Source organism: Barbus barbus, assembly GCF_936440315.1.
Source record: "Barbus barbus genome assembly, chromosome: 34".
Taxonomy (NCBI): Eukaryota; Metazoa; Chordata; class Actinopteri; order Cypriniformes; family Cyprinidae; genus Barbus; species Barbus barbus.
In genome coordinates, this window is record NC_136762.1 from 1476196 (window position 1) to 1501125 (window position 24930).

The following is a 24930-nucleotide window of genomic DNA, read 5'->3' on the forward strand; positions in this document are numbered from 1 at the left end:
GTAATAACTGTCGCAGAATTAAATTGCCATCATCTAATCTGTTCGTCCAGCGAACATTCAGTGTATATTCATATCAACTCTAAGAAAGGATATTTTCTTGGCCACAGAAAATACTTTTCTAAGCATTAATACATTAGAGCATGTAGTAAGGATCAAAAATCGTAAAGGGACATTAATATACAAGGCAGAATCAGAAACTCATGTAATTTGTGCACAAGAGTTTTATTAACTAAACACTAACACAAACTAGTCTAACAAACAAACAAACATACAATCACTCATACATGGGGAAAGGGCTAATGAGAGTTGATAGATGAAACCATCAGGAAACCAGAGAATGCAGTTATGGAAAGAGTCATTTAACCACCTGAGTAAAACCATCAGCACCGTTTATAACGGGGTCTATAACTTGTACTAATGACCTCTGTTTTGTTTAGTTAAATGTACGATACTTGCATGGCCTTGGTTGTGACGAGTGTCTGGAATGCAGTCTCAGATGAAAGTCTTAATGGTTTCAAGGTTTTGGACTCCCGATCACGTTCTTCCGGGTTGAAGAGTGATGAATTCCAAAGATGTTCTGAGGTAGAAATGTTCTTCCCAGGTAGAGAGTGGAAAAGAGCTAAGAAAGAGATCTGCTGAGGTCCGAGGAGCTTAAGTTGAATGGAAAGTCAAGGCCACAAGGCCTGGCACAAAACTTAAGGGTCCAGAAGAGTTCTAGCTCACATCCTCCTAGGATCTAACAGGACCGCAGACTGCCGGGGCATCACATGATGTGAGAGCTTGATCTGCTATAGAGGTCACACCTCTGGGGAGTCAAAGAGCCTATGGTGACTTGAACTTTTGGAGGGAAAGTTTACAACTCTGTGTCTCCATGCATGGTAATTTGCATATGAACCGGATTGGAAGTTGATATACAAACTATTAAAGATTCTTAGAACACTTATATGTTGCATAGGTATCGACATATAATATACACTCTCAATTAGATCATCCAAAGACGAATTGATGGAGACCAAACATGATATACATGAGGTAATATTAACTAGTGTTCTATCATAAGCATGCATAAAACAGGATACAATACAGAAAAACATATACAAGAACAGTAATAATATACACAATGACCTGAATATATGTGTGTTCATTCAAAGAAAGGTTTTTCTATTAATTAATTACAGATGAGTCCATTTTTATGGCCTAATGTCTCTTTCCTAAGGGGAAATGAAGTGAGGTGCTCTGCCTACTTTGAGCAATAAAACTAGTGTTATCAGATCGGTTCCCATGGAACCAGGGGCCTGAAGTCACATAGTGGCACCCAGTATGTGTATTGGGTGGGGGGGGGGGGGGGGGGGGGGGTCTGTGACCATTTGTTAATCTAATAACTAATTGATTTGTTAAATCAAATGCAAAATTTTGTGTCTGATTGGTCCAAATGCTACATCGTCTTTAATTTGACTTTGAGGGAATGTTTAGAGGCGTAACTAGTGCACTGAGATGGATCGTGTGTGTGTGTGTGTTGTGCACATGTGTGTGAGATCCAGCATCAGGAGCTCCACAGGACCTCGCAGAAGCTTTCTGTAGAAACGCACAGTCTGAGTCAAACTGGCTGTTTTCTGACCCTCGCAGCCCCGTTCTGGAGTCAGTGTGGAAATCTGTGTCTGGAGACAGAGACGAGTGTTATCCCAAATAATAAAAATATGTGCCAAGAATGTTTTGATGTTCCCATTTAGTCATGAAAATGGCATTTCTGAATGTTCTTTCAATGTGTCCGATGTTTTAAAAATTCCTTTTTATCATCTTGAAAATATTATGGGAATGTTACTTTCTGAAACAAGTGTAACATTTTTATTTATTTATTTCATATACACTGCCATTCAAGATCAGTAAGATTTTTAATGCTTTTTAAAGAAGGTTCTTCTGCTCATCAAAGCTGCATTTATTTGATCAAAAATACAGGAAAAACTGCAACATTGTGTAATATTATTGCAATTTAAAAAAACAGTTTTCTATTTTATTATACTTTAAAATATAATTTATTCGTGTGATGCAAAGCTGTATTTTCAGCATCATTACTCCAGTCTTCAGTGTCACATGATCTTCAGAAATCATTCTAATATGCTAATTTATTATCAGTGTTGGAAACAGTTGTGATGCTTCATATTTTGTTTTGTTTGTGGAACCTGTGATAATTTTTGATGAATAAAAAGAACAGCATTTATTCAAAATATTATTTTTTTCTTGCAATATAAGTCTTTACTATCACTTTGTATCAATTTAACACATCCTTGCTGAATAAAAGTATTCATTTCATGACCCCAAACATTTGAATGGTAGTGGATATTGTTAGAAAAGATTTCTATTTTAAATAAATGCTGTTCTTTTTACCTTTTTGTGCATCAAAGAATCCTGAAAAAAATATCACAGGTTCCAAAAAAACTTTTAAGAAATTAAGCATCACAACTGTTTCCAACACTGATAATAAATCAGCATATTAACGTGATTTCTGAAGGATATGAATGATTTCTGAAGGATCATGTGACACTAAAGACTGGAATAATATTTTAAAGTATAGTAAAGTAGAAAACCATTATTTAAAAATTCAATAATATTTCACAATATTACAGTTTTTTCTGTATTTTTGATTAAAGAAATGCAGCCTTGATGTGCAGAAGAGACTGTTTGAACGTTTGAACAGCAGTGTGTGTGTATACATGTTTTTTATTTTTTTTTATTTTTTTGCATTGACAGTAATAATAAACAGTTGTAACACGGCAACAGTTGTCAGTATAACACTGTGTTACACCACTCTGAAAAGATAGAGGGCTAGGTTCGACTCTTGGGAGGATAAAAATTAAATTTGGGCCAAATGGTAGGAAGCAGCTAACAGCCGCTTTTGCAAACAGCATTTATTGCACATATAACAAAAAAACAAATAATATAAGAACAAATTAGTATTTTGCTGTTTTGTCCCAACACAACACTGTTGAAATGGGAAAAATTCGATATTTAATCCAGGATGTGCATAACAGGTCCGATAGAGCAAAGAAAGAGAAGAAGAAAAAAATAAAATGTCCAAAAGTCCTCCTGCTTCCTTCACAGTCAGAGTTTGTAGAAATAACTTCTCGATTGACTGCAATATGAATTCCTTTTGAAACCCATGAACATACTCATGCGTACCAGCTGAAGAGTTTTTTCTTCTCCTAATCTCTACATCAGTTAACAAATTCATAAAGCCACAGGGAAACTACGGTACTGCATTGAACTTAAGTATAGAACAGTGTAAAACTCTAGGGGGTTACATCCTCCCCTCCTGAACCTGCATGCGTCTCCTGTAAGTGTTCAGATGTATCAGGCGCTAGTACTCTAACGTGAGAGAAAGCATCAGTTTCAAGGGCACGTGCGAAAGCTTGGTTCAGACCTTCTAATAGGGAATGCACGACTAATGCCAAAGGATTTACTAATGACTTAAAGTTCAGTCTACCAGGTTGTACCCTGTGTCATGTAAAACGTCTGAAATCTGGCATCTCTTGAGCAGGGATGTCTTTATTCTCTAGATCATGCTCCACACTGACAGTTTCACTGTTGTTGCGTTTGTCTTCTCTTGCTTCATTCTGTTTTTGCTCAACAGGTTCAGCATCATTAACAATCAACTCCTGATTGGACTCATCATCAATTCCATCAGTGGACTTAGAATTCAGCTCCTTGACAGGTTCATCTTTTCCAGGGACTTCTCAGGCAGGGCATCCTCTGTCAGGGTTACCTCAGGTAGGCGGTTCTCTTCAAGGGTTTCTCCAGGAGAGTGCACACCTCCCTTTCTTCCTGAAGGTTCAAACGGCCTTGCATCTGGATTTAATATAGTACATCTGGTATTTTCATTCGTGGCTTCACCACAAGGCACTTCTCGGATAACAGCTATGGTGGGATATGGTGTTTCTTGTGAAGGCTGAGCATATAATAATCTAACTCTTCATCTTGATGGTCATGAGCTGGTTCTTGGACCAATTCATCTTGGGTTTCCAATGTTTCACCAGAACAAGAGACCTTCTCAGTCATTTCCACTTTGCTTACTTTCATTAGTGGGGATGATGGAAGTCAAGAATCCACGAGGCAAAAGCAGATCTTGATAAAGTGTTTTTTCAGGACCACTTGTCGTAAGAGGCTTCACTACGTAAACAGAAGATTCATTTATCTGTTTGACCACTTGAAAAATTGTGTTGCTCCATCGATCAGTGAGCTTATGTTTACCTCTTATTCCCACATTTTTGACAAGGACACGGTCCCCAGCATGCAAAGTAGATTCTCTCACTTTCAGATTGTATCTCTGTTTGTTACGAAAAGCCGTCTTCTGACTGTGTTCAACTTTCTCGTAAACTCTCCTGCAGGTTTTTGACATAGTCGGAGTGAGTGACTTTCTTCCCCCTTTCTGGTTTGATACCAAAAGCCACATCAATTGGAAGGCTTGGCTGTCTCCCAAACATCAACTGATAAGGTGAGAAGCCAGTCGTATCGTTCATGGTACAGTTATAGTTCATGGTACAGTTAATGTTTCGGTACTGGTACCATCGTACCAGTACCGAAACATTCCACTGCCTCGGTCCCTAACGACTTCCGTCCTGTTGCACTCACCCCCATCATTGCCAAGTGTTTTGAGAAACTGGTTGCATCCCACTTAAAATCCTCTCTCCCTGCTACACTGGACCCATTCCAATTTGCCTATCGCCACAATAGGTCAACAGAGGACGCCATCTCAACAGCACTTCACTCTGCCCTCACCCACCTGGACAGTCAAAACACACATGTGAGAATGCTGTTCATAGACTTCAGTTCTGCATTTAATACAGTAATCCCCTCCAAGCTGATCTCCAAGCTCAGCCAGCTTGGAATCAGCACACCCATCTGCAATTGGATTCTAGATTTTCTGACTAACAGACCTCAGTCCGTTAAGTTATATAACCTCTCCTCCTCCATCATCACCCTGAACACCGGCGTGCCACAGGGCTGCGTACTGAGCCCTCTCCTGTACTCCCTCTTCACCCATGACTGTGTTCCTGTTTATGGCTCCAACACCCTAATTAAATTTGCAGATGACACCACGGTGGTAGGTCTGATCAAGGATGACGATGAATCAGCCTACAGGGATGAGGTGCAGCACCTGGCTGTGTGGTGTGCCACCAACAATCTACAGCTAAACACCCAGAAGACAAAGGAGATCATTGTGGACTTCAGGCGGACTAGGAGTCATGCACACACACCCATCTACATCAACGGAGCTGTAGTGGAGCGTGTGTCGAGTTTCAAGTTCCTTGGCATCCACATCTCTGATGACCTCACCTGGTCCCATAACACCTCCACTCTGGTCAAAAAGGCACAGCAGCGCCTTTACTTCTTAAGGAGCCTTAAGAAAGTTCACCTGAATCCCAGGATCCTTGTGGAATTCTACCGCTGTACCATTGAGAGCATACTCACGAACTGCATCTCAGTATGGTACAGCAATTGCTCCGCATCTGACCGCAAAGCACTCCAGCGGGTGGTGAAAACTGCTCAACGGATCACCGGCACCCAGTTAACTTCCATTGAGAACATTTATTATAAGCGCTGTCTGGGCAGGGCAAGAAACATCATCAAGGATGCCTCTCACCCTAACCATGGACATTTCACCCTCCTTCCATCCGCCAGGCGTTACAGGTGCCTACGCTCTCGCACTAGTAGGCTCAGGAAGAGCTTCTTCCCCGAGGCTGTGACACTTCTGAACGCCACACCACCAATCTAACCTGCACCTGCTTATTACTGCACTGGTCACAGTACTTTACACACATGCATTTGCACTACTCATATTTTGCACAGACTGCACATTGTCAAAGTTATTACACTATAAACTGTATAAAGTTGTTACTATACAAAGCACAGTAAACTATTTCTATAAAATATTGCACTACTGCTATTTTGCATAGAATACATTGTTCTATCAATATTTTGCACACTCATCTAGCTGTATTTATTTATTACCACTGTTCTCACGTTTCTGCTGTTCATAATGTATATAATCCTACATTGCTCTGTTCATAATGTACATACAATCCCTACATTGCATTCCTATTTATATTCTGTATATACTCTGCTCAATACTGTATATAGCAATTCCACTGTACATTCTGTAAATCATATCTTAATTTACTCTGCACTTATATGTATATAAAACACTATATTCTTGCACTTCTGGTTAGATGCTAACTGCATTTCATTAGCTCTGTACTTGTACTCTGCATAAATGACAATAAAGTTGAATCTAATCTAATCTAATCTATAGGCATGCACCAGTGGTTGAACATAGTCATGCCATTTCACTTTGTCGTCTTCTTGGAGAGTTCCAAGCATTTGAAGCAGTGTGCAGTTAAAATGTTCTACGGGATTCCCACGCGGGTGATAGGGAGTTGTTCGAGTCTTCTTTATCCCTAACAAGAGGCAAAGATCCTTAATGACAGCAGACTAAAGTCACGACCTTGATCGCTGTGTAAGCGTTATGGAATCTCGTAGTGCACAAAGAAGTTGTTAAACAGAGCTTTGGCAACAGTTTTTGCTCTCTGATCGGCTGTAGGGATGGCCACAGCATATTTAGTAAAATGGTCCGTGATAAATAGGATGTTGTTTGTACCACGGCCATTCGGTTCTAGAGAGAGATAGTCCATACAGACTAGTTCCAGCGGCCTGCTGGTTTCTATATTAACCAAGGGGAATGCTCTTTCGGCCTTGGCCTTCCTCCTGATGCACCTCTCACAAGTGCTGACTTTGCGTTCAACATCTACGGACATCCTCAGCCAATAAAAGCGAGTGCACACTAGATCTAAAGTGCGTTCTCCACCCATATGACCTACTGAGTCATGTAGGGCTTCCAGTGCAATTTCCCAATACTTCTGAGGCAGAACAAGCTGATAAGAAGACTTCTCTTGGTTCATACGCTTCCTGTATAAGACTCCATATATGAATGTGAACTGATCCCTTACTCTGAGCATCAGTTGAACTTCTCGGGTTTCATGATGTCTGACACAATAAGAGAGTCTTTTTCAAGTATTTAAAAGTTCAATCACTCTACTTATTGTGGGGTCCCGTGACTGTTCTGCTATCCACTCTTGCGATGACATTCTGGGGAGAGGGCTCGACCCAGGGAGTAGATCCGCCAGCACAAACTCTGCTGGAATAGCATCAGCATTCATGGCCAAACATTGCAAAGTAGCAGGTAAATAATCTTGCTCTTCTTCTGCCACAAGCTCATGCAATTTATGTTTCTGGCAAATGGCTTTCACCGCCTCATTTGGGAATGAATTTTTGCATTTTCTTCTTTCATGAATTGAGAAATGAATTGAGAAATACGATCGTCCTCAGTTTTAGAACTGAAATCAATGTCGCGCTGAGGGTGTGGTCGCTGGGACAGACCATCTGCATCTTGATTTTTCTTTCCAGCTCGGTACTGAAGTCTAAAATTAAAATTTGATAAGGACTCAAGCACCGTCCTGCAGCGTCGAGCTTGGCAAATGCTAATATATATGTTAGCAGGTTATTGTCTGTCATGACAATGAACTCCGCTCCGTACAGGTAGTCATAGAATTTGTCGGTTATCACCCACTTCAAGGCTAAAAATTCCAGCTTGTGGGTGGGGTAACATTTCTCACAATTTGATAACCCTCTGCGGGCAAATGCGATAACTCTCAGGTGGTCTTCTTGCTCTTGATATAAAGCAGCACCCAAGCCATGTAGGCTGGCGTCTGTGTGAAGAATATAATGCACCTTTGGGTTTGCAAACCCCAACACTGGGGTGGTGGTGAGCTTCTCAATTAATGTCTGAAAAGAAACATCACACTCAGGTGTCCATCTATTGCCAAAAGTCTTCTTAAAATCAGTGTTAGGAGGAAGTCTGGACCCCTTTTTCTTACGGGGTGGACAGTAACCAACTCTCAGTGCATTTAAGGGCTTTGCGATTTTTGAGTAGTCTCTGACAAATCTTCGATAATAGCCAGTAAATCCTAAGAAGGATTTTAGCTCACTGATGTTAGTGAGTTTTGGCCAGGTGGTAAGAGCTGAGATTTTATCGGGGTCAGTCTCTACGCCGTTTTCTGAAACAATGTGTCCAAGGTACTTTACTGACTTCATGAAGAAACGACACTTGTCTGGGGACAGCTTTAGACCAAATTCTTTTAGTTTGTTCAAGACTTTCACGAGGCGTTGCTCATGTTCTTCTAGACTGCTTGAAAAAAACAATTAAATCGTCAAGAAATACAAGGACTTCTTTCAGATGCAGGCTGCCCATACACTTTTCCATAACACGCTGAAAGGTGCTAGGGGCATTTGTCACCCCCTGTGGCATCCTGATAAACTCACAGAATCGTATAGGTGTAACAAATACTGTCTTATGTTTGTCATCCTCTTCGACCTCGACTTGATAGTACCCTGATTTCAAGTCCATAACAGAAAACCACTTTGACCCTGTTAAGGCAGAAAATGTCTCTTCAATGTTTGGAAGTGCATAGGCATCCTTTATCGTTTGATTGTTCAACTTTCTATAGTCTATGCAGAGTAGAATGGAACCATTTTTCTTTTTCACGACAACTATAGGTGAAGCAAATGGACTTTCAGACTCTCGGATGATGTTTGCGTCCTTGAGTTCCTGAAGATGAAATCTAACAGCCTCATAGTCAGAAGGATGGATGGGCCTTGCAGATGGAACATAAAGCTCAGCTAAGCAACATTTTCTTGGAAGGGTGTTTTTGTGAGCAGTTTCATTCTGTAGAAGGATAGGAACAATTAAATTGTCCAGGGAGAGAATTGGATGGGATGACAACTAAGTGTCATAGAAGCATTTTGACACAGTCGTCACTTGGGACCCTGAATCGAGAAGGGAGATACAAGGGCTCCCTTCAATGACAATTTTCGCAGTGCATCTGGGACCTATAATGCCAGGAATCGATTCACTGTCATAAGCTGAGACACTGGAATGGGCTTGACTCTTCATTCCTTGTTCATTCAAACCATTGGGACACTTCATTTTGCACTGGGCTCCAGTATGTCCCATTACTGAAACCCGACCCGCATTAACGGCATTCTGCTCCTCTTTGCCCAGTCATCCTGCTTGGCCTTGAGCTCCTTGTACTTTTTATCTACTAGAGCTTTGTTGATGGAGCCTTCACATAATCTGGCAACATGGCCATCTTCCCCACATCTGAAGCAGAACCATGGCTTTGGAGATTTATTTGAAATTTGCTGTGCATTTATCTCGGCTTTAGATGGAGTAACTTTTGGGCTTTCCACTAAAACAGGCTCATGTCTTTCTTTTGTTTTAGTCTTTGAGGACTTTAACTGCATCTGTAGATCAGCTACTTGCTTTCTCAATGCCTCAGTCTTAAGGAGAGACATCAGTAGCAAACTGTGTGTGACATGTAACTTTATGCTTTGAACTACCTATGTGTCGCTGCATCCGGTCAAGTTTAGCAGCTCTTCTGTCCTCTTCAGTTCTCAGCAATAATAACAACTCAGCAAAGTCAGGTGGTGTCTTTGTTTTAGACTCAAGCTGAAGGGTAAGTATAAGGGAATGATCCCAACAGCCGCGCTGGAACTGTTTCAGTAAATGGCAATTTTCAGAGGACTGCTTCACTCCATTCCGCCTGACAGCAGTGCTAAGGATTGTCTGCATTCTCAGAAGCTTTTTCACCCGTGTCCTGGTGAGTATTTAGGAACCTGGCAAAGATCTCTTTGCCATCCTCCACCAGCCCATAAGCAGAATCAAGAAGTTTCACATAATCCTGTGGAGGGGCAGTGGAACCAAGTTGCTTGACCACATCTGAGGCCGATGGTAAGAGACTTTTAAGGATCCCTCTTCACTGTACACCTGAAGGGAGAGAATCCTGCAGCAAAATGTCAACATGGAGACATCATATGTCAAAATCAGCTTCACCTGGGGGTTTTTGGAATTCGGCCAGAGAAAGAACGCAGCCATTTTGAATGAGCTTGCACTGCAGAAGCGTCATTTTTAATGACATGTTTGACAACTATGCGTTGCACCTCAGGTGGGTTTAATTCAACAGGGGTAAGTGCATTCAGTGCAGACTTTGGAGTCTTTTTCCTCACTACTGGATCAGATTTAATTTTTGATCTTTTAGACAGTGATTTCTTTTTGTATCTTTGCAGCATGGAAGTGCTGTGGTCAGAAAATGTCATATCTGAACCAGCATCATCATAACTGGTCTCACTTGAATCAAGGGAAGAATGTTCAGCTTGGGCATGCAACTGTTTTGTGAATGGGGCTAACACTTTGACACTATCTACATGCCAGGTAAATGTGGGGTTCCGCATATTTTTTATTTCTAGGGGGAAATCAGGCTCCATGAGTGCAACAGGAGTGTGTGTATTAAACTCTACCACTACAGTAGGTTGTCCTGTCGGTGCAGTACTGGGGGCTACTCTCACTACTTTCACCACAACACTATATTTTTTTAGGGTTTCGGTGATGTCATCATCACTATCTGTATCTGTAATGCCTAACACACAGACAGCACATTTTGCTTTGACATTGTAATGTCTCTCAATATCTGAAGTACTCATTTTGTTTAATCACTTTGCAAAACTTTTACAGAAAATAATAATAAAAAAATAAATATCACTCAGTTCAATCAAATAACTTGTGCTTGGGCTGTAATTATCCTCCTGGCTGGCTCGCCACAAAAAGATGGTGTAACACGGCAAAAGTTGTCAGTATAACTGTGTTATTAACACTGTGTTATTATTTTATTTTTATTTTTATCATTTCTAATTTGCACATACTTGACCTGTACATACATAGTTGCCTATAATATATATTATATATTGTTATTTTGTTTTTATTACCTGTGTCCTGTCCTGTTACTGTCTTTCTGTTGCACTGTGGAGCTTCTGTCACTACAACAAATTCCTTGTATGTGTAAACATACTTGGCCAATAAAGCTCATTCTGATTCTGATTCTGATTCTGATTCACAATTCCAAGGTTTCTGGATGTTTTTGAAAGAGTAATGGTAGATGAGCCTAACTGGAAGGTGAGATTGTGATGAAGCGATGGGTTAGCTGATACTACAAGCAGTTCTGTCTTAGCTAGGTTGAGTTGAAGGTGATGGTCCATCATCCAGCAAGAAATGTCTGTTAGACACGCTGAGATGCGAGCAGCTATCGTCGGATCATCAGAATGAAATGAGAGGTAGAGTTGAGTGTCATCAGCATAGCAGTGCTATGAAAAGCCATGTTTCTGAATGACAGAACCTAGTGATGCCATGTAGACAGAAAAGAGAAGTGGTCCATGAACTGAGCCCTGAGGCACCCCAGTAGCTAGATGTTGCGACTTGGATACCTCACCTCTCCAAGATACTTTGAAGGACCTATCAGAGAGGTAAGACTCAAATCACTGGAGTGCGGTTCCTGAGATGCCCTTTCTCAATAGGGTTGACAAGAGGATCTGATGGTTGACTGTATCAAAAGCAGCAGACAGATCCAGCAAGATAAGTAATGAAGATTTGGAAGCCGCTCTTGCAAGTCTTAGGGCTTCAACAACAGAAAGCAAGGCAGTTTCGGTCGAATGCCCACTTCTGAAGCCAGATTGGTTACTGTCCAGGAGGTTGTTCTGTGTGAGAAAGACGGAGACTTGGTTGAACACAACTCGTTCAAGTGTTTTTGCAATGAAAGGAAGAAGGGAAACCGGTCTATAGTTCCCAAAAAGAGTTGGGTTAAGAGTGGGTTTTTTAAGAAGTGGAGTTATACGAGCCTGTTTAAATGCTGAGGGAAAAATTCCTGTGTGAAGGGATGTATTAACGATGTGAGTGAGTGAGTGCAGGTACAACTGCAGGAGAAATGGCTTGAAGGAGATGAGATGGAATAGGATCAAGCGGACAGGTAGTAGGATGACTGGAAAGGATGAGTTTAGAGACTTCTGCCTGAGAGAGTGGAGAGAAGGATGTGAATGAGTGAATTCATACAGCGACCCCTAAAGGGAAACTATGGTACTGCATTGAACTTAAGTATAGAACAGTGTAAAACTCTAGGGGGTTACACCGTGATAACAAGAAAGTAAATCAAAGAAATAAAATTTAAAATAAATACATTAACATGCATTCAGTCTTTTCCAGAAGGAGCAGAGGGTGTAAACTTTTTGAATTTGAAGATCAAGGCAAACTGAACTTATTTTGTCTTCTGTGAAGCATGTAAGTATCTTCTGTAGCTTCTGAAGGGCAGTACTAAATGAAAAGTCCCTCAGTTGTCCTCAGTGTGGAAAGATGGATCTCAAAATTATAGAGTCATTGTTCAAATACTCAACAATGCTGAAAGGGTTCAAATACTCAACAATGCCAGAAAACCAAAGGATTTGTGGGAGCTAAAGGAGTTTAGCAGGCAGTTTAACTGTTCAGGACAAACTGTTCAGGACTCATGAACAACTATCACTAAACAAAAAAACACAGCTGTGGATCATTAAGCTAACAACACAGTATTAAGAATCAAGGGGATGTAAACTTTTGAACATTTTTATAAATTCAACTATATGTAAACATCTTTTATGTGAAATATCTTACTCAGGTCAGTAGTAAATAAACAATAACATGCATTTTGTATGATCCCTCTTATTTTGGTAAAATAGTTAACATTTTGCAGATTCTGAAAGGGGGATGTAAACTTTTGACCTCAAATGCACTGTAAAAAATGGAACGGGCTATTTACTTTAAAAAATGATGGTAACAATATTACACTTAATATTTTTGAGTCGTTTTTAAGGCTTGGATTTTTTTATGGAATCTACCTGAATAAATCATGTAAAATCTCCTAAATTAATTAATCTATGACACAATGAATTTAATATAATTAGTGCAATGTGCTCATTTATTTTAAGTTGATTCTCAAAAGTCTGTGATTTTGAGTGAGGCCTGTTTGTATTTGACTTCATTTAAAAGACTGTAGGAAGTAGGAAAATACTGGAGAAATACTGGAAGGTACTGCTCTAGTAAAGCTACTCATTGAACAAGGTTTAATGCCTTATAGGAGTAGTATCCACAACCATAAGCTCTACTCTTCTGCACAATGGTAACAACTGCACAATGGAAGCTTCAATGTAACAGAAACTCTTTCAAATGTCAAACATAACTGAATCATTAAACATTAAAGGATGTTTCCCTTCACTCAAAAACACATAAAATATCATTTAATTTCAAAATTTACTCTCCATATCCAGCCATATGCAAAGCATGCTGGGAACTAACAATCACCTCTAAAATAAAACTGCAAAATTGTTTCTCTTAAAATAATTAGGTTGTCTTTCCAGTTCCTCAATTCAAGCCTCAAAACTGCTTAAATTTCCTTTCAAAAAATGAGGAAAACACATCTCTTTGTTTTATTAGTAAAAAAGTCCTCAATATTTTCTATACAACACTGAATCACACTATCTTTAATGAAATATACTCACTATTTTTAATTATCACCATCCTTTTTTTTATGAAAATGACAAGACCCCCGATTCATATTTTACAGTGTGTAGCATTCTAAATGAAGATGCACCACAGACTTTCTAGTGTTTTAAGAGCGTTTTGCACTTTTAGAATTGAGGTCTTTTTGTCTGATCGGTCTATCGCTCACCTGTCGCTCCAGATGCTCCACGATGAGCAGGTGGTTCTTCAGACTGCGTTCCAGCATCTTCAAGACATCCGTCTGACAGGAACTGGACGAGCTTTCCTTCACGATCCCCAGAGAGCGAAGAAGAGCATCCAGAGAGTTGCGTACAAACGCCTGTTTCTGCTGGAACTGATGGGTTTATGTCTCGAATGAGTAACTTCACAGCAAACACAGTTATACACAGTTAAAGTCCAGAATAGACGTATTCTTGCCAAGCTTTAGCACTTGAGCATTATATTCTAATGTCAGGGTTTAATTTTGAGGGAATTAAGTTGATAGATTACTGCAACAGATCATTGTTTTAGTATAATGTGTTATTTTAGTGTAATTGAGATACTACTAGTTTTTATTAATAATTTGAATTTTTTATTTTTATGTTTTCTGTTTCCATTTAAATTTTAGTTAAAGTTTTTGTCATTTTTATTTTTGTTTATATATCTGTATATTTTAATTCATTTTTAATTTGGTTTTCATTTTTGGCTTTATTTATTTTAGTGTTAAGTTAATCTATATTATAAATGAGAAATGTTGCCTTGGCAATTAGCTAAAATAAAATAAAATAAAAATAAAAATAAATAAAATGAAATAAAAAGTTTTTCTACATTTCAGTTGCAGAAATGTTGTAAAGAAATGTAAAATTAATTTCTTCTACATTTTAATTTATTTCAGTTAATGAAATGTTTTTTATTCAAGTTTTATTCTATTGTTAAGTTAATCTAGTTTTTCTACATTTCAGTTAAAGAGGGATTTTTTTTTTAATTTAGTCAAGCGTTAAATTATAAAAGAGAAATGTTGCCTTGGCAATAAAGTAAAATAATAAAATGTTGTTGTTTTTTAATTTAATTTTATTTCACTTAATGAAAATGGTTCTAGTTTAGTCTAGCATAAAGTTAATATAAATAAAAATGAAAAATGTTGCCTTGGCAATTAGCTAAAATAAAATAAAATAAAATAAAATAAAAGTTTGTTTTGTACATTTTACTGAATGAAATATTTTGTTTCTAGTTTGTTTCTAGTGTTAAGTTCATCTAAATAGCTAATAAAAAATAAAATAAAAATAAAATGAAATAAGAAATAAAATAAAATAAAATAAAACGTTTTTCTACATTTCAGTTGCAGAAATGTTGTAAAGAAATGTAGTATAGTGTATAAAAATAAAATAAAGTAAGAAATAAAATTAAAAAAAAAAAAAAATACTGTAATATAAAAGGTTTTTCTACATTTCAGTTAAAGAAATGTAGTCCAGTGTTAAGTTAATCTATATTATAAATGAGAAATGTTGCCTTGGCAATTAGCTAAAATAAAATAAAATAAGAAATAAAATAAAACAAAGTAAAATGCTTTTTATATTTTACTTTATTTCAGTTAATGTCAATGTTTCTCTTCTGGTTTGAGTTTTTAATGGTTAGATGAAGGAGCTGTACTCACTGATGTCTGTTTCCACGCTGCCATGTTTATCCGGACACAGGGCTGCAGGACGGCCGCAGGTAGCTGGTCGGAGCAGTGCGTCTGTAACAGCAGGGTTTTACTGCGTGGCTGTACAGGCTTTGATAAGTCATGTGTTCAAGCGTGCGTATGTGAATGCATGTACCGTGAGCGGCTCCAGCGCCTCCGTGACATCCATGCGTCTCCTCACCTCAGGGTCACAGATGAAGTTGATGGGTCTGGTTTGGCCAAACTGCAGCTGGAGCAGAAGGAGCAGGACACCTGCAGTACATGATCAGCACAGCCACGTTTAGCTACTCGCTTTATTTGAAACAGTCTTTCTTAACTCAAGATTTAAAAGAAGACCAAACAAGCATTAAACTGTGCTCAAACAACTACAAATCAAGATATTTCTTGTTTTAATTCACCTCCTCAAAAACGGCTTTTAGTCTTTGAAGATTCAGGTTTTGAGGAAGTATTAGGAGGGATTTCTTGAATTTATAAGCCATGGAAATTAATAAAAGGGTATTTTATAATGACTGTACCTTTTACTAGTTATGCCAAGATGGTAGAAATGAATAAATAAATAAAAAATTGAAAATTATAAAATATTATTATTTTTTTAAGTTTACTTAATCCTTATCCAGTAAATCACAAACAACTAGAAAAGTTGTCCAGCGCTGTAAATTCATTGGTTAAAAAGTAACCTGAAAAATATTTAGCTTTGAATTCTTCTGTAATCCTTAAATTTTAATATTTAAATGGCTATTAAATTTATTGATGTTTTTAATATACAGAAACTAGGAGTCTCCATGCCAGTGTTATTTTTGTATTATACTATAGCTTTTATCAAAATTTTGATTAGCCTTTATTTTTTATATTTTTAGTTTTCCTTTTCCTTTTCAGTTTAGTGTAATTTTTTGTAAATGTATGTGCTTTTACCATTTTCTTTTTTTAATATATATATTATATATATTTAGTTTGAATAATTTTAGTACTTTAACTTATTTTATTTCAGTTAATTGTAATTAATTTTAACTTAGTTTATGTTTTTATCTAATAATTATTTTTTATTTTATTCCAACTTTATTTGAGTTTAAATATTAAAATTAATTTTGAAAACAAAACTATGGCCTTTAAATAAATGTTGTGGACAGCGAAGAACCCCTTTTCTTTTTTTTTCTTTCTTTTCTTTTTTTATTTATTTATTTATTAAAGATTTTGGATGCTAAACCAAAGCTGCACCACTATAAACAAACAAATTTTAAATTGATGTTAACGAATACTAAGTGCATGTCCTGGCGCCACCTTAAAAATAGTAAATGCTTTTATACCAAGCAACTTGCAATATGCTTTTAAGCGCCATCTTCAAGAACACGATAGTCACAGTTTGTTTACTCAACCAAAACACTCACATCAAGTCATGTGAGTCGCATGTAAGTTTGATGGTTGTGAAATTTCATTTTCTCATTCACTGTAAAAAAACAAACATAAGGGCCAAAAGTACCAGAACACTTAGTTCGTTTGTTCATGGGAACAGATTTGTAGAAATGCATCTCTGCATCAGTGTCTCAGCAATGGATGCTCTGCAGTGAATGGGTGCCGTCAGAATGAGAGTCCAAACAGCTGATAAAAACATCACAATAATCCACACCACTCCAGTCCATCAGTTAACATCTGGAGAAGACAAAAACTCAAACAAATCCATCAAGATGTTTTTAACTAAAATCTGAGTCCATAAACCATAATAACTCTTCCTCCAGTGAAAAAGTACATCTGCTGTTGTCTCTCAGATCAAAATCCAGCCACATATTTGTTTAGAGCTGTTTTGACTTGTAAACGCTGCTTGATCTGTGCAGATTTCTCTCCTGATTCAGACCAGAACACTTTTTCACTGGAGGAAGCGTTATTATGGATTATGGACTCTATTTTAGTTAAAAACGTCTTAATGCTGGATTTGTTTCATCTTTAGTCTTCTCCAGATGTTAACTGATGGACTGGAGTGGTGTGGATTATTGTGATGTTTTTATCAGCTGTTTGGACTCTCATTCTGACGGCACCCATTCACTGCAGAGCATCCATTACTGAGAAACTGATGCAGAGACACATTTCTACAAACCTGATGAAGAAACAAACTCATCCTGATCTTGGATGACCTGGGGGTAAATCAGCAGTTTTTCATTTTAATTTGGTAATTTCACTTAATTTTATTTATTTTATTCTCATAAATGGCACATGTAGTGTAAATATCTTGAGGGCAAACGGATCTTCATGCTGGGTGTTTGTACATCCATGAGGAAATAGATAAAATATATGAGTTTTCTGCCTCAACATGTCCTGATATGTTCAACAACCGTTTTACAGCAAGTCGTGACTTCACCGTTTTACAGCAAGTGAACAATAAAGTAATAAAAGTAAGTCGTGACGTATTGTCAAGTATGGTGACCCATACTCGAAATTGGTGCTCTGCGTTTAACCCATCCAAGTGCACACACATAGCAGTGAGTAGTGCGCACACACACACACACACACACACACACACACACACACACACACACACACACAGACTTGTTTCGCTATCCTTGTGGGGACTTCCATATGTGTAATGGTTTTTCTGCTGTACAGACCGTATATTCTATTGCCCTACACCAACCCTACACCTAAACGTAGCCCTCACAGGAGACTTTTTGCATTTTTAGATTTTCAAAAAACTTAATTCTGTGTGATTTATAAGCTTGTTTACCCATGGGGACCTCAATTTAGGTCCCCACCGTGACACAAGTCCCCATGAGTCTGTGTGTATTCAGGTTTAAGTCCCCACCGGAATATAAAAACAAAAACACACACACACACACACACACACACACACACACACACACACACACACACACACACACACACACACACACACACACACACACACACACACACACACACACACACACACACACACACACACACACACACACACACACACACACACACACACACACACACACACACACACACACACACACACACACACACACACACACACACACACACACACACACACACACACACACACACACACACACACACACACACACACACACACACACACACACACACACACACACACACACACACACACACACACACACACACACACACACACACACACACACACACACACACACACACACACACACACACACACACACACACACACACACACACACACACACACACACACACACACACACACACACACACACACACACACACACACACACACACACACACACACACACACACACACACACACACACACACACACACACACACACACACACACACACACACACACACACACACACACACACACACACACACACACACACACACACACACACACACACACACACACACACACACACACACACACACACACACACACACACACACACACACACACACCCGGAGCAGTGGGCAGCATTTATGCTGCAGCGCCCGGGGAGCAGTTGGGGGGTTCGGGCCCGAGACTCGAACCCGCAACCTTTCGATTACGAGTCCGACTCTCTAACCATTAGGCCACGACTTCCCAACAATGTTGCAGTCAATAAAGGGCTTTCTTCTCATAACATACAAATGTTCCTATTTTGTCATCAGTGTGTCACTGCATATGCAAACACACACAGTCTGCAGAGCACATATTAAGAGCAAATAAACTTATCGTGCAAAAGATTATTGCACAAAATCTGGGAAAGTTCAAGAAAAATATATTATAATGCAGCAAAGAATCCGACGCTCTGTAAAGTCACAGAGATTCGCAGGAACCTGTAAACCACCCAACCTGTAGGACTTAACCAGCACTGATCCGTCTGGCATCTGCCACATATTTATTGATGTTTTACTGTTGTCAAACATTTGCACATTTTTGCACAATGATATAGAGCAATTACAGCAACCAAAACAGTTCTAGATTCACAAACACAAGTTGTGAAATTTGTACTCAAGTGAAAATTTCTCAGTCAATTTCTATACAGACACAAATCTTAAAGTTTTAAATACAAAATAAATAAATAACCCTATACTGGAGCATCCTAGCTAACAAATTTAGGTTATAAAAACATTGTGGGAACATTGTTTTGAAATGTTCAAAATGTTGAAATGTTCTTGTCGCGGTTATAACATTATTTAAAGGTTACAAAAACGTTTCTTACAACATTCTAATGTTTGCCCAAAATTTAATTTGATTTAAATTTTTTTTATTTTTTTTAAATATACTCTTACATTCTAAGGGGACGTTCACACAGAACACGTATTTGTGTCTAAAAACATGAGACACGGCGCTCAGGAATGTTTTTTTTTTTAAATTGCAGCGCAACACGCATCTTCCGCCATGTTACCGTCAAATAAAACAGTTGCCATGGCAACTTGATACTGTAAACAAAAGCTTGTAACACTTGCCCCGCCTCCTTGGTCTTCTGATTGGTCCACTATTTTGAAACTTGTAATAGCATCTTAAAAATACGAGACGCTGCAAAAGTTGCGAGACGTGAGCGCAACGGTCATACATGTCCGTCTAGTGCATTTACATAGAAAAACAATATAAAAGTAGGAATAGAAAAATGTGTTCTGTGTGAACAGCACCTGAGAACATTAAAATGTCCTGTTTTAATGTTGATTTTAATGTTATTTAAAGGTTACAAAAACATTTCTTACAAAATATTTCCACACATGCTAGCATGACAAAATTTACAGTATTTACTAGTTACCATATCAACATTATATTAAGGAAAAAAAAGTGCGCCAAAAATCTTTTGAAGTTATCGCCAAACATTTATTTTACCAACAAACAATCTGGCTCTGGCAACTGAAACCGCACTGCTCTCGGTTACTGAAGCCCTGAGACTGGCAAGAGCAGCTTCCAAATTCCTCAGTACTCATCTTGCTGGATCTGTCCGCTGCTTTTAGTTAACCACCAGATCCTTGTGTCCACCCTCATGTCCAAGATGGGCATCTCAGGAACCGCACTCCAGTGGTTCAAGTCTTACCTCTCAGGTATGTCCTTCAGGGTGTCTTGGAGGGCTGAGGTTTCTAAGTCACAACTTCTTACTACTGGGGTGCCTCAAGGCTCAGTACTTGGACCACTTCTCTTCTCCATATACATGTCATCTTTAGGATCTGTCATTCAGAAGCATGGTTTTTCCTATCATTGCTATGCAGATGGCATTCACCTCTACCTCTCATTCCAACCAGATGATCCGACAGTAGCTGTTCGCATTGCAGCTTGTCTGACAGACATTTCTGGCTGGATAAAGGATCATCACCTTCAACTCAAAAATCTCTCACTGATTGGACTGTTTTTGAAGCCGCTGCCATCGATCTGGACGAGCTCACAGAGACTGTAACATCTTATATCAGTTTCTGTGAGGATATGTGCATTCCTACCAGGACTCATCTAATCTACAACAATGACAAACCATGGTTCACTGCAAAACTCAGACAGCTCCGTCAGGCCAAAGAAGATGCTTACAGAAAGGGGGATAAAGTCTTGTATAAACGGGCCAAATACACACTGGAAAAGGATATCAGAGTGGCAAAGAGGAATTATTTGCTAAGCTAAGCTAAGCTAAGGAAAAAATTATCTTCTAGTGATCCTGCTTCAGTTTGGAAAGGTATGAAGGATATCACCAGTTACAAGACACCATCTGCCAGCACTCTGGAGAATCAACAACTGGCAGACGATTTGAACGAGTTCTATTGTCGTTTTGAAAGATCACCCCACACCCGCCCAGAACACCTCTTCACACAACCATTAACACCTCCAGCAACCCCCCTCTCCTCCACACCTACAATTCAAATCAGCGAAGAAGATGTGTGCCCAAAAGAAGGAAAGCACCAGGCCCAGCCTGCCTAAAAATCTGTGCTGACCAGCTGGCCCCCATCTTCACACAGATCTTCAACAGATCACTGGAGCTGTGTGAAGTCCCCTCATGCTTCAAACGCTCCACCATCATCCCCGTCCCAAAGAAACCCAGAATTACTGGACTTAATGAGTACAGACCTGTGGCCCTAACGCCTGAAGCCATGAAATCATTTGAAAGACTTGTTTTGGCTTATCTGAAGGACATCACTGGACCCTTACTGAACCCCCTGCAGTTTGCCTACAGAGCAAACAGGTCTGTGGATGGTGCAGTCAACATGGGACTGAACTTCATCCTGCAGCATCTGGACAGACCAGGGACTTATGTGAGGATCCTGTTTGTGGACTTCAGCTCCGCTTTTAACACCATCATCACGGAAACCCTTCAGAATAAACTAACCCAGCTCTCCGTCCCCACCTCCGTCTGCCAGTGGATCAACAGCTTCCTGACAGACAGACAGCAGTTAGTAAAGCTTGGTAAATTCACATCCAACACCCGCACCATCAGCACTGGAGCTCCTCAGGGCTGCGTTCTCTCCCCACTGCTCTTCTCCCTCTACACCAACGACTGCACATCTAAAGACCCCTCTGTCAAGCTCCTGAAGTTCGCAGACGACACCACACTGATCGGCCTCATTCAGGACGGTGACGAGTCTGCTTACAGACAGGAGGTTAAGGAGCTGGCTGTCTGGTGCAGTCTCAACAACCTGGAGCTTAACACGCTCAAAACTGTGGAGATGATCATGGACTTCAGGAGAAACCCCCCTGCTCTCCCCCCACTCACCATCATGAACAGCACTGTGACTGCAGTGGAGTCATTCAGATTTCTGGGCATCACCATCTCTCAGGACCTGAAGTGGGATATTCACATAGACTCCATTGTCAGAAAGGCCCAGCAGAGGTTGTACTTTCTTCGCCAGCTGAGGAAGTTCAGCCTGCCACAGGAGCTGCTGAAACAGTTCTACTCTGCCATCATTGAATCCATCCTCTGCACCTCAATAACTGTCTGGTTCTGCTCAGCTACCAAATCTGACCTCAGAATACTACGGAGAGTAGTCCGGTCTGCTGAGCGAATCATTGGTACAACCCTCCCCACTCTCCAAGAACTGTACTTATCCAGAGTGAGCAAAAGGGCTGATAAAATCACTCTGGACCCCTCACATCCAGAACACTCCCTCTTTGAACTGTTGCCGTCTGGTCGACGCTACAGAGCTCTGAGCACCAGAACGACCAGACACAGGAACAGTTTCTTCCCTCAGGCAATCCATCTCATGAACACTCAACAATAAAAGTAGTACACACAACTATAATACATTATCCATTCACCACACTCACAAATTTTATTATTTTCTCATTTGTAATTTGCACATACTTGACCTGTACATACATAGTTGTCTATATTATATATTGTGTTTTTGCTGTTTTGTATATTGCCTATTTGGATATTTGTATATTATTATTTTATTATCTGTGTCCTGTCCTGTTGCTGACTCTCTGTTGCACTGTGGAGCTTCTGTCACTACAACAAATTCCTTGTATGTGTAAACATACTTGGCCAATAAAGCTCATTCTGATTCTGATTCTTCTGAACTCAACCTTGCTAAAACAGAAATGCTCGTGGTCTCAGCCATCCCAGCACTTCATCACAACGTCTCTATACAGCTAGGTTCGTCAACCATAACTCCTTCCAGGACAGCCAGGAACATTGGAGTTGTGATTGATGATCAGTTAAGCTTCACAGACCTTATTGCTACAACAGCCCGGTCCTGCAGATTTGCCTTATACAACATTACAAAGATTAGACCCTTCCTATCAGAGCAGACCGCACAACTCCTTGTCCAAGCTCTTGTTCTCTCCAGACTGGACTATTGTAATGCTCTCTTGGCAGGCCTTAATGCATGTGCTATCAAGCCTCTGCATCTGATCCAGATCTTCAACGAACCGAAGAAAGCTCACGTCACACCCCTCTTCATCAGCTTGCACTGGCTGCCAATTGCCGCTCGCATCAATTCAAGGTACTGATGCTTGCCTACAAGATGCTTGCCTAAACTCGCTATAGTTCAGACCTACGCACCCTCCAGAAGATTGCATTCTGCAAGTGAACAACGACTCTTATCTATTCTGTTTAATTTATTTTTTAAAAAGACACCTTGCTATGTGCACTGTGCTAGACTAACTGAGACTGGTCACAGCACTTGTATATTGTTGCTCTCTCGTTGGTCTGATTGCTTCTACTTTGGAAGTTGCTTTGGATAAAAGCGTCTGCTAAATGACTAAATGTATATGTAAATGTTACAATGTACCCCACCTACTGTATTGGGCATGTTGTCACATTTCACTTCCATTTTTTTGAGGATAAATAAAGAAAAACGTATACTCTGTAATTATGAAACAAAGTGACATATTTGTACTAGACAAGAGTGAAATTACTGTGGATGAAAAAATGATATTCTGAACCCCATGTGGATTTACACAAACTGACAGTCAAAAAAGTGTTACAATGTGTTACTCTCCTCTACTTTAAGAACATTTTGTCTTAATATTTATATAACTTTTAAAAAATGTTAAAGTTGTGAGAATGTTCTAGCTAGGTTCTCTCAACGTTATCAACAAAAATGATTCCACTAAAATTAATATAACCTTCAATATCTTTAATAACATTCACAAAATATTAGCATAAAAATGTTATTTATACATCACATCATTTTTACAACATTTATTCTGATAGCGGACGTCTATCATTTTTTTAACATTATTAATACTTGTTTCAGAACGTTCAGAGAACATTAAAAAGTAACGTTCCTTTAATATTTGCAAAATGCTAAAATAGAATGTTCCCAAATGTTTTTCTAAAGTTTGCATAACCAAGAAACAATGTTTTAAACCGATATAAACTGTCCGTAAACGTTCAGAGAACATTTATAAATAATTTTTTAATTGGAACCTTAGGCAAACGTGTTTATAACATATAACATAAATCCAACTACAGACTGTATCATCACCAAAGTTTAAAACAGAAAACCATTGAAACACAAACCAATATCATAATAATTGAGTGTTTCTGTAGTTTTCCAAAAAAAACATCATAGACTATTTCTGAACTAGATGTTTTAATCCAGCATACAGAGAAAACAAGCATTAAACGCAAAATCTGAGAGCTCTTTCTTTCGTTCAGAGCAGCGGTTTTTGCGTTAAATGCGTGATCGCGCTCTTACCCACGCAGCAGCCTGTAGTGTTTGCGCACATGTCTGTCTCCGTCACGCAGCCCTGCGTCATTTGCGTGAGATCCGCTCCGCGCTGCGCTGCGCTCTGCAGGGACAGTCATTACATCTGCGTTTCCAGCAGAGTTCAGAGCGTCATTCGCAGTTTGGAGGCGTAACATGTGAAAAACGCGCACAAACCAAAGTTCCCAGTCATTAATCAGAGCGCGTCACTTTCTGTCCTGAAACACAGAGCGAGTCACATGACACGACTTCACAACAATCCCTTTAGTTTGTCATTTGAAAAATTATATTTTATAATTTAGCATTTATTTTCATTCTGTTTTACTGATAGTGATCTTAATACAATGGCTTATGTTTTTTTATAATTTTATATTTATGATTAAATATTTTAATAATTAAGCTACAATTATTGTTTCATTATTTCGTTGATTATTATATATATATATTGTATGTGTGTGTGTGTGTGTGTGTGTGTGTATATATATATATGAAGAGTTCATTTGCAAAAACATAACTCAATTTATAAATTTTCAAAAATCATATTTTTTCATTGTGCTCCAGTTAATATAATGAAATGTAATGACATCTGATAATATATAAGAATCACACACACACACACACACACGTGATATGTTTATATACTATCAGATGTCATTACATTTCATTACATTATTTTTAATATTTTATTTTATTTGTTGAT

General features: G+C 38.9%; 1 protein-coding gene across 1 annotated transcript; it reads right to left on the bottom strand.

The window, feature by feature from the left end:
- Positions 1-209: 209 nt before the first annotated feature.
- Positions 210-24337, bottom strand: LOC306854577 (uncharacterized protein). Its single transcript, XM_079392713.1, has 5 exons — positions 24222-24337; positions 15262-15377; positions 15099-15179; positions 13635-13799; positions 210-1658 (listed from the first exon to the last, which is right to left on the bottom strand). Exons 1-5 carry the CDS (start codon positions 24280-24282, stop codon positions 1482-1484), a joined length of 600 nt encoding a protein of 199 aa, XP_079248839.1. The 5' UTR covers positions 24283-24337; the 3' UTR covers positions 210-1481.
- Between the last annotated feature and the right edge of the window lie 593 nt (positions 24338-24930).